Source organism: Pleurodeles waltl, chromosome 6 (assembly GCF_031143425.1).
Source record: "Pleurodeles waltl isolate 20211129_DDA chromosome 6, aPleWal1.hap1.20221129, whole genome shotgun sequence".
Classification (NCBI taxonomy): Eukaryota; Metazoa; Chordata; class Amphibia; order Caudata; family Salamandridae; genus Pleurodeles; species Pleurodeles waltl.
The window spans coordinates 674,270,489-674,289,088 of NC_090445.1; the positions used below are offsets into that span (position 1 = coordinate 674,270,489).

General features: G+C 45.6%; 1 protein-coding gene across 2 annotated transcripts in view; it reads right to left on the reverse strand.

Annotated features, from left to right (window-relative positions):
- Window positions 1-18,600, reverse strand: part of LOC138300145 (zinc finger protein 615-like) — a 97,733-nt gene that overhangs the window by 59,681 nt on the left and 19,452 nt on the right. For both annotated transcript variants that reach the window (XM_069239093.1, XM_069239094.1), the window contains exon 2: window positions 17,633-17,759. In XM_069239093.1, the coding sequence (XP_069095194.1) occupies window positions 17,633-17,759 (127 nt within the window). The remainder of the gene's footprint in view (window positions 1-17,632; window positions 17,760-18,600) is intronic.

Consider the following 18,600-nt stretch of genomic DNA (forward strand, 5'->3'; position numbering starts at 1 on the left):
CTCGTTACTCCAGCACCTCACAGCAAAGGTTTCTTGGTCTTGGTGCTGTCACTTGTCACCAGTTCAACCTGTATAAGATGCTGCTAGATTTTATGCACCTTTATTCCTTGAAGAACGTTTCAAATGTAGCCAGATTGCTGGATACTCATAGATTAATGGCTCACGGCCAGCAGAGCTGCACTACAGTGCTGCCATCTTGCTGTGGGCTCTCTAGCACCCCCAAGTCTTACAGCCTTCTTGCAAGAGCTTATAACATCTATACAGAGAAAAGGGTGAAATATGAGTCCCCTTAAGACCTTAATTGCTGTGTCATCCACATACTAATTAGCCCAAATGTATCCGCCACTGATCATTCACAATGTATAGCATTTCTCCACTGCATAAATCAGATGATTGTGGCAAAAGGCTCTGCTTCCATTTGAATCCATTGTCGGTGAACCTCTATTCATTGCAGTGGAATTACATTGATACCTTTCCTGCAAGTATCCTGTATTTTTTTGCACGGGTAGTTAAAGCAGTGCTTAACTCAAAAAATGTGGAAGTTGATGTGGCCAGATGTGATGCTGTGAGTGGCAAGGGCAAAGTACAACAATGGAAGAAGCTTGCTGCTTCTTAATCTCCTCATTACTATCCTGCTCTCTTTCTGCACCATTGCTCCTCCAACACCTCCCGAGTGTTTAAAGAAGGTAAAACAGCTACTATATGACTGTGTATAGTCCTGAATATCCGGTGTGGAGCTGCCTGTGCTAGCTTGAAATTTCTGTGTGCCACTGTGAAGGAAACTGTGAAATGCTGGTGGTTTCATCTCATTAGCAGCGAACTACGGCAGTGCCTGCCAGATCAACTGGTGCTTGAATATAGCCGATCAGCGGAACAGAGGGATCGGTGCCTGCCAGCCCCGAGTAAGGGACTTATGTATGTTTGCTTTGCAGCAGGATGGCATCACCACAGAATGTGGAAGGTATTTAAATGCTGCTGACAGCTCACAATGGACCACAGTCTAACTGGGACTGAGGGCCACATCAATGCTCTTGTTAATGCCATACCTGAACCATTGAGCTCATGTGTGGGGCATACTAGCAGTCTCCCATTGCAGCAAATTATCAGAGTGGCCCAGCATTTTGTAGGACTCTCAGCCAAGGTGCTTGGGGTGCCACCTTGCCTTATTTTTTTTAATACTCTGAGCGATGAGAGTGGGTAATTTATTGGCACATTGTTAAAAATGTAAACAAAACCTAAAATGCTTTTTGCTCTCTTTTATTAACTTAGCTTTATGAGTCAGACTCCCATCCTACACATCAAAGCCCAATGGCGTAACCTGTGGAGTCCCCCAAGGATCACCTCTCAGCCCCACTCTGTTCAACATTTGAATGGAACCACTTGCCAACATCATCAGATCCCACAGCATCTCCATCATTTCCTACACCACTGACACCCAGTTCATCCTCTCAATGTCCGAAAAGTCCTCCACGACCAGATCCAATTTCACCAAATGCATGACCTAGGTAGCGGACGGGATAAAAAACCAATTGCCTGAAACTCAGATCGGACAAGAATGAAGTGCTGATTTTAGGGAACAAACAAAAGTCCCATGGGACTCCACCCGTTGGCCATCAAAGCTTGGTCCAACACCTATACCATCTAACCATGAAAGAAATCTGGGAATCATCCTAGACAACAAACTAAACATGGCCTCACAGGTGAACACATTCAATCCTGCTTCCACATACTATGCTTATGAGGAAAATCTTCATATGGATTGCCACGAAAATGAGACATACCATCATTCAAGCCCTAGTCACAAGCAGACTAGACTGCAGAAACACACTCAATGCCGGAATCTCCAACCACCTCCTCCACTGACTTCAGACCATTGAGAACTCTTCAGCTAGACTCCTGCTATGTCTCCCACATTACACACACACTACACCACACCCCAGAGAAATCCACTGGCCACTGGTACACAAACACTGCCAATTCAAACTCCTCATAGATGCATACAAGACACTGCACAACATAGGACCAGTATACCTTAACTGCTGCCTTCAATTCCAACAACCCACCAAACTCCTACAGTCAGCCTCACTCTCCCTCACACACCCCTACTCCTCCTTTGTCACTCACCAGTGGATCTCCAAGTCAAATGAGAATCTCTATCCATTTGTTTCTTTGTGCTTTACTTACTCCAAATAAACTAATTTATTAAAAAAATATATATTATATGATACTTCAATGGAGTTGTTACTAAATGGTATAAAAAGTCAGTGGGCACTTCGGGTCTCTGGTGTAAGAAAGAAATCCCAATCTACCCCATGTCCCAGACTGCTATGCCAACCTCTACAGCCCTGCAAAGCACAGGCTCAAATGTTCAAAAGCAAGCCCTTTCAACCGGTATGAAGTTCCAATTAACTATCTGATTCTTTCTTTGGAAAGAGACACTCAATTTTGAGTCAGAAAAGCTTACAAAAATGTCAACGTCACATGTTTAGTTCATTTGTGGAGCGAATGCGTGTTTGGAAGTAGAACTAGGAAGGCATATTGTGAAAATAGATCGCAAAAACATGTTTTGCCAAAATATAGACTACTGTCTCCTTAAATAAATTAAATCAAACAAATCCACCTGCACATTGCCCTATAGTTAAGCACTTGGCCCCAAATATGCTAGTACTGAAGTTAGAATGCTTAAATACTATTTTACAAAGTTTATAACTGAACTATTATTAATGACATTATCATTATTTAACTCCTGACTTGGTACTCTTTAGTCTCAGAAAAAGAGAAGGATGAGTCAAGTTGTGAGCAAGTGGTTAGTAGGCTGCCTGCAAATTCGTGAAAGATATATATAAACCAATAACATATACAATAAGCTGAAAGGAAGAATTTGAAATAAGCACTGTCAGTCATTTTGGCATCTGTATAGTGAAATCATTTTAATCACATTTTCTAACACATAGTGCAGGCAGAGAATATATGCAGCAGAAGTACAAGTTTAACCACACACACACAAACAAATTAACAAAACAGCCAGTGGGAGTCAGTGGAAGTTCCACCTTGTGGACGTTTCTTGCCCTATTTTATATTACAATCATGAATATTACTTCATTGGTCTCTAATAATAGAATTAATTTTTTTTTTAAATCATCATCCCTGAAAGCAGAAGCCTGGGGCACTGATATGGTCTTGTGGGTGGAGCAGGCGCTTGGAGGTGTGCACACCAGCCACTGAACAGATTTTCCAGGTGATGTCTTAGTCCTGGTCTGAGGGCTCCAAAATGCTCAGGTGCCACCTATTTGGTGAAACACTGCAACATTAAATGTAATGGCTGCCCTTGGTGCATTAAGCTTAAGCACTGCAGTGCCTGGGGCTACACTTCAATCGGGCTGTCACATCACTCTCTTCAATTTTAACACGGGTTAGGAGGGGTCAGGAACTTCATTCATCTCACCTCACCCTATAGTGTTGAGAGAGGATGAGCTTAAAAAGCAAGAGGCTGAAGGCTGGAGTCTGCACAGTTCATCAGGTTGGTGTGTGTGCTACACAGGCCCAATCTTTCGGTTTATTGCTTAAGTGCTGAAGGCACAAGGGGTTGAGTTCCTGCTGTTATAGTCTAAAAGGTAATCAATCAATCACAGCATTTGTAAAGCGCACTACTCATCCACGAGGGTCTCAAGGCGCTGAGGGATGAAGGGATGGGGGTGCTGCTACTGCTCGAACAGCCAGGTCTTGAGGTGTCTCCAAAGGTTAGCAGGTCCTGTGTTTGTCGCAGGTGGATAGGAAGAGTGTTCCACATGTTGGCGGCGAGGTGGGAGAATGATCTGCCACCGGCGGTCCTTCTGTGGATGCGTGGAACATTAGCGAGGGCACGGTCAGCGGAAGGAGAGTCATCTGCTGAGGTATTCCGGTCCCGTGTTGTGCAGTGCTTTGTGAGCATGTGTGAGGAGCTTAAACGTGATTCTCTTGTTGAAGGGGAGCCAGTGCAGGTCTCTCAGGTGAGTTGTGATGTGGCTGTGGCGGGGGATGTCCAGGATGAGGTGTGCGGAGGCGTTCTGTATGTGTTGCAGTCTTTTCTGGAGCTTGGCCGTCGTTCCTGTGTAGAGGGTGTTGCCGTAGTCCAGTCTGCTGCTTACGAGAGCTTGAGTGACCGTCCTTCTGGTTCTGGTGGGCATCCATTTGTAGATCTTTCGAAGCATGCGGGGTGTGTTGAAGCAGGAAGAAGAGACGGCGTTGACTTGCTGGGACATTGACAGCGATGAGTCCAGGATGAACCCCAGGTTGTGTGCGAGGTCGGTGGGTGTTGGTGCAGTTCCCAGTGTGGCAGGGTACCATGAGTCGTCCTGGGTGAAGCAGAGGATTAGGATCTCAGTTTTGTTGGAATTCGGTTTCAGGCAGCTGTTCTTCATTCATTCAGCGATGGCCTTCATTCCTTCGTGGAGGATGGTTTTGGCGGTGGCGGGGTCTTTGGTGAGGGAGAGGATCAGCTGGGTGTCATCGGTGTATGAGACGATGTTGAGGTTGTGTGATCGGATGATGTTTGAGAGCGGAGCCATGTAAACGTTAAAGAGGGTCGGGCTGAGGGACGACCCCTGGGATACGACGCAGATAGTCTTGGTGGCTTTAGAGCAGAATGGAGGGAGGTGGACTCTCTGGGTTCTGCCAGTGAGGAAGAAGGTGATCCAGTCCTGGGCTCTGTCGCGGATCCCTGCGTTCTGGAGGCATGTGCGTGTCGAAGGCGACTGAGAAGTCCAGGAGGATGAGGGCCACATTTTCGCCATTGTCAAGTAGGGTCCTGATGTCGTCGATGGCGGCGATGACGGCGGTTTTGGTGCTGTGGTTGCTGCGGAATCCGGATTGGGACGAGCCCAGAGTGTTGTTCTCCTCGAGGAAGCGGGTCAGTTCTTTGTTGACAATTTTCTCGATGACTTTTGCCAGGAAAGGGAGCAGGCAGATGGGACGGAAGTTCTTGAGATCCTTTGGATCTGCCTTGGGTTTCTTGAGGAGGGCATTGATCTCGGCGTGTTTCCAGCTCTGAAGGAAGGTGGCCGCCTCGAAGGAGCTGTTGACGATCTTCCGGAGTTGGGGTGTGATGATGGAGCTCGCTTTGTCGAATATGTGGTGAGGGCAGGGGTCGGATGGTGAACCGGAGTGGATGGTGTTCATGATTTTGATGGTGTCGTCGTTGACGTGGTCCAGGAGAACAGGTTGGTGTGGCTGGGGGGCAGTGAGTGTAGGAAAGTACCATCTTGGCTGGCATTTTACCCCCATTTTTACATGTATGTCACTTTGTTTTTGACTGTCTCACTGGGATCCTGCTAGCCAGGACCCCAGTGCTCATGGTTTGTGGCCTGAATGTGTATACCTGTGTAGTGTCTAACTCTGTCACTGAGGATCTGCTAATCCGAACTTCAGTGCTCATGCTCTCTCTGCCTTTAAAATTGTCACTATAGGCTAGTGACCACTTTTACTAATTTCAATTGGCATACTGGAACACCTTTATAATTCCCTACTATATGGTACCTAGGTACCCAGGGTATTGGGGTTCCAGGAGATCCCTATGGGCTGCAGCATTTCTTTTGCCACCCATAGGGAGCTCAGACAAACCTTTACACAGGACTGCCATTGCAGCCTGAGTGAAATAAGGCACACGTTATTTCACAGCCATTTTCACTGCACTTAAGTAACTTATAAGTCACCTATATGTCTAACCTTCACTTGCTGAAGGTTAGGTGCAAAGTGTGAGGGCACCCTTGCACTAGCAAAGGTGCCCCCACATAGTTCAGGGCCATTTCCCTGAACTTTGTGAGTGCGGAGACACCATTACACTCGTGCACTACATATAGGTCAATACCTATATGTAGCTTCACAATGGTAACTCCGAATATGGCCATGTAGCATGTCTAAGATCATGGAATTGTCCCCCCCATTCCAAATCTGGTATTGAGGAACCAATTCCATGCATCCTGGGGGTTCCACTATGGACCCCCAGTAATGCCAAACCAGCTCTCTAGGGTTTTCTCTGCAGCTATAGCTGCTACCACCCCACAGACAGGGTTCTGCCCTCCTGGGGTCTGGGCAGCCCAGTCCCAGGAAGGCAGAACAACGAATTTCCTCTGAGAGAGGGTGCCACACCCTCTCCCTTTGGAAATAGGTGTTTAAGGCTGGGGAGGGGGTAGCCTCTCCCAGCCTCTGGAAATGCTTTGAAGGGCACAGATGGTGCCCTCCTTGCATAAGCCAGTCTACGCCGGTTTAGGGAACCTCCCCAGTCCCTGCTCTGGCACAAAACTGGACAAAGGAAAGGGGAGTTACCAGTCCCCTGTCCATCACCACCCCAGGAATGGTGCCCAGAGCTTCTCCAGTGTGTCTCAGACCTCTGCTATCTTGAATCCAGAGGTGTGGGGGCACTCTGGAGGCCTCTGAGTGGCCAGTGGCAGCAGGTGACGTCGGAGACCCCTCCTGATAGGTGCATACCTAACTAGGTGGCCAATCCTCCTCTGAGGGCTATTTAGTGTCTCTCCAGTGGGCTTTTCTTCAGATAACGACTTGCAAGAATTCATCAGGGTTCCTCTGCACTTCTCTCTTCGACTTCTGCTCAAGGATCGACCACTGACTGCTCCAAGACGCCTGAAAAACTGCAACAAAGTAGCAAGAAGACTACCAGCGACATTATAGCGCCTAATCCTGACGGCTTTCTTGACTGTTTCCTGGTAGAGCATGCTCTGGGGGCTGTCTGCCTTCACCCTGCACTGGAAGCCACGAAGAAATCTCCTGTGGGTCGAAGGAATCTTCCCTCTGCTTCAGCAGGCACCAAACTTCAGCGTCACCGGTACTCTGGGTCCCCGCTCATCCTGACGAGCGTGGCCCCTGGAACACAGGTGGTGGACCCAAGTGACCCAGACTGTCCAGTGGTCCAACTGTCCACATTTGAAGGAGGTAAGTCCTTGCCTCCCCTCTCCATGTAGTAATACTGTGTACCGCGTGATCTGCAGCTACAAGGGCTTCTGTGCACATTTCCGAGAAATCCTGCAAGCACAGCCGAGCATAGGTCCCCAGCACTCTGTCCTGCGATGCTCAGATCCCTGAGTTGATCTCTGGTGTCGTGGGACCTCCTTTTGCAGTGTTGAGACGACCGTCGTGTTCAGACTTCTTGAACCCATGTTCAAGGACTTCTGCAGGTGCTTCCTGCCTGTGCGTGGGCTCTCTACGTTGCTGAGGACCCCCTCTGTCTCCTCTCCCAAGTGGCGACATCCTGGTCCTTCCTGGGCCCGGGCAGCACCCTTTTTCTCCAACTGCGACTCTTGCAGCTAGCAAAGCCTGTTGCGGTATTTTGCCAAGGAAACCCTTCTGCATCCTCCAGCTTGCCGCGGGACATCTTCTGCATGAAGAAGATCTTCCTACCCCCTTTCGTTATTGCAGAATCTTAAGCTTCTTCCAACCGGAGGCAGCCATTTTTGCACCTTCAGCAGGGGTTTAGTGGTCTCCTACCCCCACTGGACACTTTCGCGACTCTTGGACTTGGTCCCCTTCCTTTGCAGGTCCTCAGGTCTAGGAATCCGCCATCAGTGCTTTGCAGCCTGTTGTGGTCTTTGCAAAATCCCTTATCACGACTTTAGTGTGTTTCTGGGGAAATAGTAGTACTTTACTCCTACTTTCCAGGGTCTTGGGGTGGGGTATCTTTGACACCCTTAGTGTTTTCTTACACTCCCAGCGATCCTCTACACACTACACTATCCTAGGGGTCCATTCATGGTTCGCATTCCACTTTCTTAGTATATGGTTTGTGTTGCCCCAGGCCTATTGCATCCTGTTGTATTCTACAGTGTTTGCCCTACTTTCTACTAAGTTTTACTTACCTGGTTTGGTTATTGGTGTATATTTTGTGTATGTTACTTACTTCCTAAGGGAGTATATTTCTTCAGAGATATTTTTGGCACATTGTCACTAAAATAAAGTACCTTTATTTTTAGTAACACTGAGTATTTGTCTTTCTTATGATATGGTACCTATATAAGTGGTATTGCATGAGCTTTTTATGTCTCCTAGTTCAGCCTTGGCTGCTCTGCTATAGCTACCTCTATCAGCCTAAGCTGCTAGAACACTACTACATTCTACTAATAAGGGATAACTGGACCTGGCACAAGGTGTAAGTACCATTGGTACCCACTACAAGCCAGGCCAGCCTCCTACAGTGAGTCTGTGGTGTCGGTGGTTGACAGGGGATCTGGGTATTGAAGAGGTCATGGATATCTGCGATCTTACGGTAGAAGCAGGTGGCTAGGAAGTCGCAGAGGTCTTGAGATGGCAGGATGTCGTTGACGTTGGAACCGGAGTTGCAGAGTTCCTTTACAATGTTGAAGAGCTTCTTATAGCTGTGTGCGTTGTTGTCGATGCGTTCTTTGAAGGCGGTTCTTTTGGCGGTTCAGATGAGTTTGTAGTGTCTGCGGATGGCGTTCTTGAAGGCTGTGTGGTTGTCCGGCGTCTGTTCCTGCCGTCACTTTTTCTCGAGTCTTCGGCATGTTTGCTTGAGTTCTGGGAGATCGGTGGTGAACCAGAAGGCCTTTGTGTTGGTGCGTCTGTTTGAAAGTTTCTTGATCAGGGCGAGAGTGCTGTCACAGTCATCGATCCACTGCCTGAGGTTGCGTCAGTGGTGTCGATTGGTGGGTTCCGGGAGAGGGTGGTGATCAGCTGGTCTTCAGTGACCTTGTTCCATCTACTGTGGGGAATCCTCTGAGGGTGGTGGTGCGTTGTGGGTTTCTTGAAGGTGAAGTGGATGCAGTGGTGGTTGGTCCAGTGGAGGTCGGTGGTGTGGCTGAAGGAGACGTGTTTGCTGCCGGAGAAGATGGGGTCGAGCGTGTGTCCTGCGGAGTGGGTGAGTGTCGTGACGAAACTGCTTGAGCCCGATGTTGGTGAGGTTGTTAAGCAGGTTGGTGGAGTTGTTGTCGTTGGTGTTCTCGAGGTGGAAGTTCAGGTCCCCAAGGAGTAGGTAGTCTGTTGATGCGAGGGCGTGCATGCTGACAACATCAGAGATGGAGTCTCTGAACTGAGTGTCTGGGTCTGAGGGGGTCTGTAAACCAGGGTCCCTCTGAGGGCGGTGTTTGGATAGGTGTGGATCTGGAAGTGCAGGTGTTCGGCGGTACTGAGGGTGGCTTCGGTGCTGGTCGTGATTCTGAGGGTATTTCTGTGGACGCTGGCGACGCCTACTCCTGGTCTGTTGGTGCGGTCCCTACGGGTGATCTTGCAGCCATCCGGGATAGCTATGGCGATGTCAGGCGCTGCGGAGGGGTTCATCCAGGTCTCGGTCAAGAAGGCGACATCTGGGGAATCTGAGTGCCGTAGGTTCCAGAGTTTGATGCATGTTTGTGGATGGAGCAGGTGTTGAGTAGGATGCATCTGAGATGGTTGCATCCTGCCTTGGCGGGTGGGTTGCTGGCGTGGAGGCTGATGAATGTGCAGTTCCAGCAGGAGAAGGGTCTGCGGGTGAGCTGCAGAGTGGCCTGATGGCAGATGGATGACCAGTTGGCGTTGCATGCGTGGAGGGTGATGGCGCTGGGTGTGGTCCAGGTGCGGACGGGTGCAAACAGGGTTCTCTTAGGAGCGCCTTTGGACAGCTGGGCGGCAGGAGTGGCGTCTGAAAACGGCGTGAAAAATAAGGGGGCAGGCCCGTGGGGGCAGCAGCGGCGGGAATGCAGCACGAGAGAGAGAAGGGGGCGGGGCCACAGGGGCAGCAGCGGCAGGGGAGAGAGAGACGGGGAAAGCGAGAGTGAGAGACAGAGAGAGCAGAGTGAGAGTAGAAAGAAACGAGGAAAGAGTGAAATGCAGAAGCGAAAGTCGAAAGTAGCACAAAACGGACAGTACATGGAAGGAAAAGCATGAAAAGAACAAAGTAGGAAAAAAGAGAAGAGAGGCAGAGGGCAGCCTAGGAGAAGAGCAGAGCTCACCCACTAGACACCAGGGATGAGGCGCAGGCAGAAGCCTGCGGGTGGAGGAGGGCCTCGAACTCCTAACAGAGGTCAGGAGTTCAGAGGAACGAGGGATCTACTTGCCAGTGGAGCTATGCAAGGCAGAGCAGTTCACTGACTAGGTAAGTGATGTTGCTCGTCCTACCGCACAGCGGGCGCCATTAGTAGGGAGCTGGGAGGACAGGACAGCTGGGAGACAGGAGCGGGGGTGGAAAACGTCACACAAAAAAGGGGCGGGCTACAGGAGCAACAGCAGCGGGAATGCAGCACGAGAGAGGAGGGGGGCAGGGTGGCAGGGGCAGCATCAGCGGGGGAAAGAGAGAGGAGTGAGAGTGAGAGAGAGAGAGAGAGAGCAGAGTAAGACTAGAAAGAAATGAGGAAAGAGTGAAATGCAGAAGCGAAAGTCAAAAGGAGCACAAAACGGACAGTACACGGAAGGAAAAGCACACAAAGATCAAAGTAGGAAAAAGGAGAAGAGAGGCAGAGGGCAGCCTAGTAGAAGAGCAGAGCTTTCCTACTAGACACCAGAGATGAAGTGCAGGCAGGAGCATGCAGGTGGAGGAGGGCCTCGAACTCCTGACAGAGGTCAGGAGTTCAGAAGAACGAGGGCTCTACTTGCCGGTGGAGCTATGGGAGGCAGAGCAGTTCACTGACTTGGTCAGTTAAACATATATAAAAAAACATATATCTGTCATATTTTGTGCGTTTGTGGGTGAAAGTTTGTGAGTGGAAGTGAGTCACCAGGGGAGTGTACTTAAGAATAAGTGAGAGTGGGTGACAGTAAGTGTAACTAAGCGTGAATTAGAGCGAGAATGAGACAAAGAATGAGTGAATGCAAGTAACAGTGAGAATGAGCGTGAGAGAGTGAACATAAGTGAGCATGACTGATTGAGTCTGTGTGTCTCTTAGCTTATGTGGCTGCTGCAGGTCTTGCCATACTGCTGGTAGTTCTTGGCTTACAGAGGCATTGATGCCAAAATGCTAGCATACTGGAGGTAATCCTTTGAGTGACAGGCACCCATGTCAAAATGCTGGCTCTAGCACACTTGATGCATTTCTTGGCACAAGGGATATCCATGGCAAAATGCTGGCTCTGGGGCATATTACAGGTAATTTTTGCTATAAGGGGCACCCATGACAAAATGCTAGCCGGACATAGTAGAGGTAATTCATGGCATGAGGAATATCCATGGAAAAAAGCTGCCAGCGTGGAAGTAAGTCCTGGCATAAGAGTCATTCATGGCAAAATGCTGGTGATTGAAATTACTGTTATACTGAAATTCATTTTTGTCCCTAGGGTGTGCCCATGCCTGAATGCTGGCGCACAGAGATAATTTTTGGTGCACAGGGTTCCCAAGGCAAAATATTAAAGGTCAGTTTTGAAATGGAGGCAGGGATGTGGAATTCCTATTTCCCGACGCCTGGGACATACGGTGTGGGATCAAGAGCAACAAGTTTATGTTTATTTTGTCTTTGGGACAAGTAGGCCCAACCCCCTGCAGCACAAACCATTTGGTTGCCAGGTTACAGAGAAGGGAACTGTCTGCAGTTGAGATAAGATGTGTGTCCATATGGTACTGCTCTTCGAACTTGTATTTATGGTTCATTAATGAAAATCTTTCAATATTAGGGTGGGCACTGTAAATAAACGTTTTAAAATGACACTGCTTTAATGACAGTGGTTGCAGGAAAAAAAAAGTTGTATGCACATCTTTGAAAAGTGTAACAATATGAGGCTAAGTATAATGTGCCCAGAATGGTCTCTGATTAGATACAAATGTTTGCAGAAGATTGTAAGCAAGAGTGATTATTCTTTGCTTTCAAAATAAAATGTTCAGAAAAAAATGAAAGTAGGAAAAAAAACGTTTTGCTACAATGACATTTTAGGTGCTATTTCTTTGAAGCGTCATTTAGTCAAATATGTTGATGCATTCTATTATTTCCCAAAAATATTCGTAATGGAAAATTAGTGTAACCATTTTCAACAAGATTATGGGAAGCATGAAAATAAACAAGCACTGGCAAAGCCAACCGACCTGACATTTTTTTTGTCTTTTGGTTTCGTCAATGAGTGTTTTGTTTTGACATGACTTTTGTAACACTTCATTGTTGTGGGAGCTGCCAGGCCCTAACCATTGTAGCAAACACTGGCAAAAAGAAAAATAACGTTTTTGGTCTCAAAAAAAGACCCCGCAGCCCCACTTCAGGGGGCAGCCTCAGCACAGCACCTCCCTTGAGTGAGTCTGAAAGTGGGGGGCTTCATGTTCTCTCCAGTTTCGTTACACCACTGATTACCACAGTAGTTCCTTGCACTGAACAAAACTACTTTGTGCCAATATGCTCCTTGTGGAAGAGCAGAATGTGATCACTCACAGTAAAGCCAGTGATAAGAGAGATAGAGAGAAATAGAAGTTTAATAAAAGCAAAATGTCTTTGTTAACGCCAGACCTAATTATGGACCCAATTCTTAAAAAAAGTCAAAAAAGTGCACCCATGGTACATGTCTTTGAATAAGTGGCTTTCATGAATTCACAAGAACTTACAGAAGTAGACCAGGAAATTGTACTCCTAGAAAATATTTGTGAACTGTATTTTAGCACGAGCAAATTTGCATGTGTAGATTTGCTCGTGTGAAAATCTATTGAGCGTTTACAAGTTCACTTTCCCTCCAACCAACTTTTTCCCAATACTGCAGGAACTTGTACTTCTGCTATTGTCAGGAGTAAATTTCCAACCTTTCTCATTGTGGGAAAAGATTAGAGAAGAGCTGGTGAAAATCCTTGAAACATGCAAGTTAATAGGTTTGCAGACTCAAAAGCACTCCAGCCTTGTAACTACTGCTTACTGCTTCCTCCAGCTCCAGTATGTTGATCTTCGGAAAGGTGGCAAAATAAGGAAATTACTAGAGTAGGGATTGAAATTGCAAGTATTCAAGCCCTAATATAGTAGAACCCCTGGCATAATCAGAGAGGCTATTATCAGAGCTCTTAGATAATGAGATTGCTGCCAGAATTTGTTGCCACACTACATGGCACCAAAGGGACAAGTAGATTTTTTATAGGACAAGTAGATTTATGAAGCAACCTGCCCTGTGGACAAGTAGATGTTTTTATACATTCTACACCCCTGGGAGGTCACTCATTGTACACGACATTAATGACAACATTCTTGCACTGACGTTTTGTATGTAAATGTTGGCATAAAGGAGCACACATGGCATAAGGGGGTCACCCATGACAAAATCCTGGCCCTGGCAGAGTGGAGGTAATTATTATCATATAGGAGGTACCTCCTGCACATTTTCAAATAAAAGGGCCAACTACTGTGGAGCATCAGGCTTCACTGGCTTGGCACACAAGAACATACTTTTTGTTAAATGTGTGCTTTTAAAAGGCACTATTTGATACATTTTTTCCAAAATTATATCGGGGGCAAACACCCCCCCAACACCCACACCCTCCTGTGCAGGTAAATACTGCGCTCCACCACTTTCAAAGATCAACAACTGCCACCTGCAGGTTTGCACAGTTCTTATAGGTGCAGAATGGAGAGCAGCAGTAAAAGATTGCCTCCCTCACAGTGATTGGGTGGAATGGTGTTTGTTTTGTGGGGCAGTTTTTTGTGATGGCTTGTGTGAGTGTAGTGGTGCGATGGTGTGTGTGCATGCCAGTGTGTCCTTTTAATGATCTGATTGTGTGTGGCTCAAGGGTGTCTTCCAAGCTAGATTCCCTTCACTAGTTACATTCAGCAGCTGTACTCGGTGAGATTTCTTCATGTGGCTGTATGTAAGTAAACTGAATTATTCAAAATCAGCTTTGAGACACAGCTGACTGAAAGCCAATAAATGTTAACCAAGGTTTACAATGATCATCTAAACCGCTAAAGAATAAGAGCAGTATGGAAGCAACAGTGACAGAAAAGCACACAAACATAAGTACCAATAAATGGAAGATTTTGTAAACTGTTGTTGTTTCATAATTTCGGAATGATCAATACTTTTCTTCCTGTTATAAATTGACATGAACCGATTCGCGGAGATGAGCACATCACCTTCATCCTTGCTTGTTATATATACTATATTGTGTCTGAGGCACTTACACTGCTCCCACAAATCCTTCGGCTACTAACAGTTTTTAGCCAACAATTTGAAATTGCTTTATATTTACAAAATGTTTAAAATTTTCAATCTGAATTCTTTATTTCTGAACATTTTATTAATCTGTTAATATTATTTACATTTCTAGGCTCTTGTGGATCTCCTGGGTAAGCTTCGCAGACCCCCAGAGATCCCCAGACCACAGGATAAAAACCACTGCTATAGGCCCATTGTAGAAGACAAACATGCCGCTCTTGCCTACAGACCACCATCAACTCATCAGAGAAGAAAAGTAGACACATCTGCATCTTCTGCAAAGCACTGTCAAGTCAAAAAAGACAACCATTAATCTTCAACCTGCAAAAATACGACTTATTGATCAGAGCAGGGAATCACTGTGCCCTCACCATGCATAACACAACCAATTAATAAGAGGAGACAAGTCTACCTGCAATGTTGAGAGAAGAAAATCACTTGTCTGCAGAGGGAATACCACAAAATGATCACAATGGTCTGCAAGTGAACATCAAAAATTGGTAGCATGCAACCACTGTCATCTGATCTGTAGAAGAATACATTATAAGAATTATAGGCGACAACTTGATATGCAGGAGAATACTGCATATTAACCAAATGTAGCAATCAGTTTGTGGCCTGTTGAGAACATAACAAATTAATTAGTGATAATCAGTGTATAGTGGTCTGCAGAGGTGCATCTAATATTGATCAATGGAGATAATCACTGACCTATGGAATGACTACAGCACAAACAGTACGGAGGAGACAATCACTACACTCGACCAGCAGAGGCAATGGGGTCAAGAAGCAGGTTTTGGTCTAATTTAGCCCAAATATTCAGAACTATCTGGTGAAAGTAGAGCAGAAGGGCTAGCCTGTCACTGAAAGGTCCTGAGAGAACTCAGGTTGTCACTCAATAGTGCTATTTGGACAAAAGGACAGAAAATAGGGGAGCACAGTATGATAACCAGGGAGGCTAAAGAACAATGTTGACCAATACTGGGCCTAAGGAAGCTTCTTTTGTAATCCAAAAGTGAGGTAGATCAGCCTGTTATCAAAGGTAGTTGAACAGAGAGTTGAACTGACCCTGAGGGAGAAGGTATTGCTCTTTGAAGGAGGCCAGGGAGCACGTCCTGTCATAATGGAGTGGTGGGGGAGAAATGCTGAACACGTACGGAGGGAGTTCAACCAATCACAGGAGGGAGCACATAGTCTCAATGGTTCAGTCAGTCACCTGGAAGTAATTATATTTGAGCAGTACATGGTCGAATAGAGAAAGCAGAAGGACGTGGCCAAACAGAAGTCTGGTAGATACCTGAGAGAGCAGATGTAAGATCCTGCATAGGGCCTGATGAAGCTCAGCCTATTACCCAAAGGATGACAACAAGACAGCACAACAGGGTCTGAGTGATCTCAGTCCATCGCTCATTTGTGTTACTGACTGGAGGAGACAGCCTAAAGGAACACAGCATGCCACTAGAAAGAAGCCACCAGATGCTGACAGGACAGCAGGACAGGACAACAGGGAGGGAATTGGCTTGTCAAATGTGTGTGTGTGCTGACGGATGACCTTGATGTCAGGACAGGGCTTGAGCCAGCACAGACATTTCCCAAGGGTTAATTTGAACGAACAAGATTGTGCCAGAGCGAAATGAGGCGGTCTCTCAGAGAGGCTGATGGGACGAAGCCTGGGGAAGTTCAGCGTGTCACAGAAAGTGCCAAGAGAAGAGGACCTAATAGAGATGGTAACACATTTGGTTAGTTCTGTCTTTTTAGCTCACACCACTTTGCACACTAAGGGTTTTGAATCCATGCCTGCAATTTTAAAAGAGAATCTGTAAGTCCTAGAAAGCAAGGAGATGTTGGTAAAAATTCCAGTGAAAGCGGAGGTATCATGGACGCAATGTTGCTGCTTAGCAGCTATGACAGCTTAGGCTTTAAATAAGGAGTCATAGGGTGGTGCTGTGTATTAATGTGGTAAGATGGGAGCAGTTAATGTAGGGGTAGGAGGTTAGTGCAGTAGGTTGGAGGTTGTCCTTTGATGTTAACTGACTCAACAGGTACATGATGAGCAACAGTATGCTAACATTTACAATTCCAAAACATTTATGGATTCTGAGCAAGCAGAGATTTGTACTCAACCGTTTTGGTGTGTATTAACTGCTTATCATTTCCATTCTGTACAAAAAGTGCCACAGCAAAACATGGCTGGTCTGCAAAACATAGTATCTCTATCTGTAGAACCAACATACCTGCTCAGCTAGAAACATGTTTGTACATGAAGTGCCGAGTTCTGTACCTCATTAACTTTAGAGAACAAAGGGTAGCAATGATGACTTTTCTACAGGGTATATTTGTAGGCAATCTTTTTAGAGTTTGGGGATCAGGAACTTATGTACTGTAAGAAATATTGCATACAAGATAATTGTCACTGTTACTCAGGAAGCCATTTTATTCACTGCTTTGTCTATAGGTTGTGACATGTTGCATTCGATAAACTGTAACTACAAATCACATACATACATGCTTTGGAGTCAGGACGGTCGCAATCAGTTGTAATGAAACAATTTTCAGAATTGGGGTGCTGAAATAAATGTTAGATTACTTAACTAATAGGGATTCTGTAACATCCAAGCATCACTAAGAACATTGGTCACAAATGAGCAACACCCATTCAGCAGGAGTGGCAAGGGTGTAATGTGTAGCTGGTGTTGCATTTAGAAGCACACTGCCATAAATATATTACTAAAGCATGGTGTGGATGCTCAAGGTCATTTACAGACAGCACACCTTTCCATTGACTGCACGACTAAATCTGCACAAATATGCCCTTTTACTGATAAAACTATGTAAAGCACAAACAGTAAAGTGTAGAAATTGGTTTTCAGCAAATATTTGTCATTCATAAATCACCAAGTAAAGTGTCTTGAATTGTTCTGATCGAATTCAAATCTTAGTGACCGTCACAAGTTAGAATTAGAAAAACGTGCTTCATTTTTGCTTTCCTATATGTTTTGAAATATTTGTACAGTACATTTAGAGGTATTTAACTTTTTTTGCGTTAGAAGAAAACAACATTCTACAGCCTTTCATTCCACACCAGCAAGACTGTCACGTAGTTCACATTACAAAATCCTCACACTTTGTACTAAGAGAAAGAAAAGTATACACCAGTCTCGATGTTAAAAGAACAATAAGCAGTTTGTCACAAAACTAGACTATTTGATTTCTGTCTTTGAATGCACAGCAAATGGTAAACGATAAATACACAATTCAAATACATCTTTAATGCTTATTCACCTTCAGGACTCCAGCTTAGTTATTTCAGGCGTGCTACAGCACATACTGCACCATTATTTCCAGCACCCATGGTTGCGATGTGTTTATTATGATACTCATACAGTGTTTTACAGTAGGCCTTGTAGATGCTTTGAGAAGAGATTGCAGTGTGGCCTTGGATTTATTTTGACAGAGCACAAATATTATCAAGGTAGCTCCAATGAAAATGAAACAGGAATTATACCCAATATTTTACAATTCTTACAAGCAGACAGTCTAAGCTTACCAAGTGGACTCAAGGCTTGGTGGATTCCCTTCATCACGTTTTTGTAAAGATCCTTCTGCCAGTCATGTAGAAGCTTCCACTCCTCTTCAGAGAAACAGGCAACAACATCCTGGAACGTTTCTGGGGCCTGTAAAGGTAAAGTATGCATGACACACTCCATTCTATAAGTCTTGCAGATAATGAGGTGCTTATCGTTGGGATTACATATATTGGGGGATGTTTATTAACACTTTACCCTCACACAACCATTCCTGCACAGAAAACTAAAACAGCAGGCTAATTTCTCATTTCCTCTTCTCTTTTACCAGTTCCCTGCATTTTCTTTTACAAAGGAAAGATTTGCAAATTGGCACTCTGTTCAGTTAACTACTTGGCGGCAGAGTCTGTAGTCAGAGACTATGTGACTGATAGAAAACTCTTACTAGCTGTTAGAAACTGGATTATTATCTGGGGTGAGTGACTACCTACCTCAAGGAATATTCACAACCCTTGTCAGGGTGACCCCTCAAAGTCAATAAATTAACCTGCGCTCAACCCCTGGTAGTTATGGCACAGAGAAGGCCGCTTAACTTAGGCCAATGAGTAAAGTATTTATGCCGTACCAAAGCAGTAAAAAAATAAAAATGCAAAACAATAAGAACCTCAAACCCAACTAAAAACCTAGAGTGAAATTGAATAAACAAAATGACACCAAAGTGAAAACATTTCAAAAAGGAGAAGTCCTGGTTAAAGATTATACTTCTGACTTACTTTTTTGAGCCCCAACCAACCGCAAGAGTACACTTTTAAGGCCTCTGCCTAAAACATAGAGACTCACAGTGTGCCAGGCAGAGTCCAACAGCAGGGCCCAGTCCCGGTGCAGTTGCCACTGGTAAGCTGGGTACTTCCAGGAAAAGACCTCTTGCAGTTTGCGGTCTCAGTACAGTCACATAGGATGTTAGCCAACTGAACCTTGGAGTTCTTTTTTT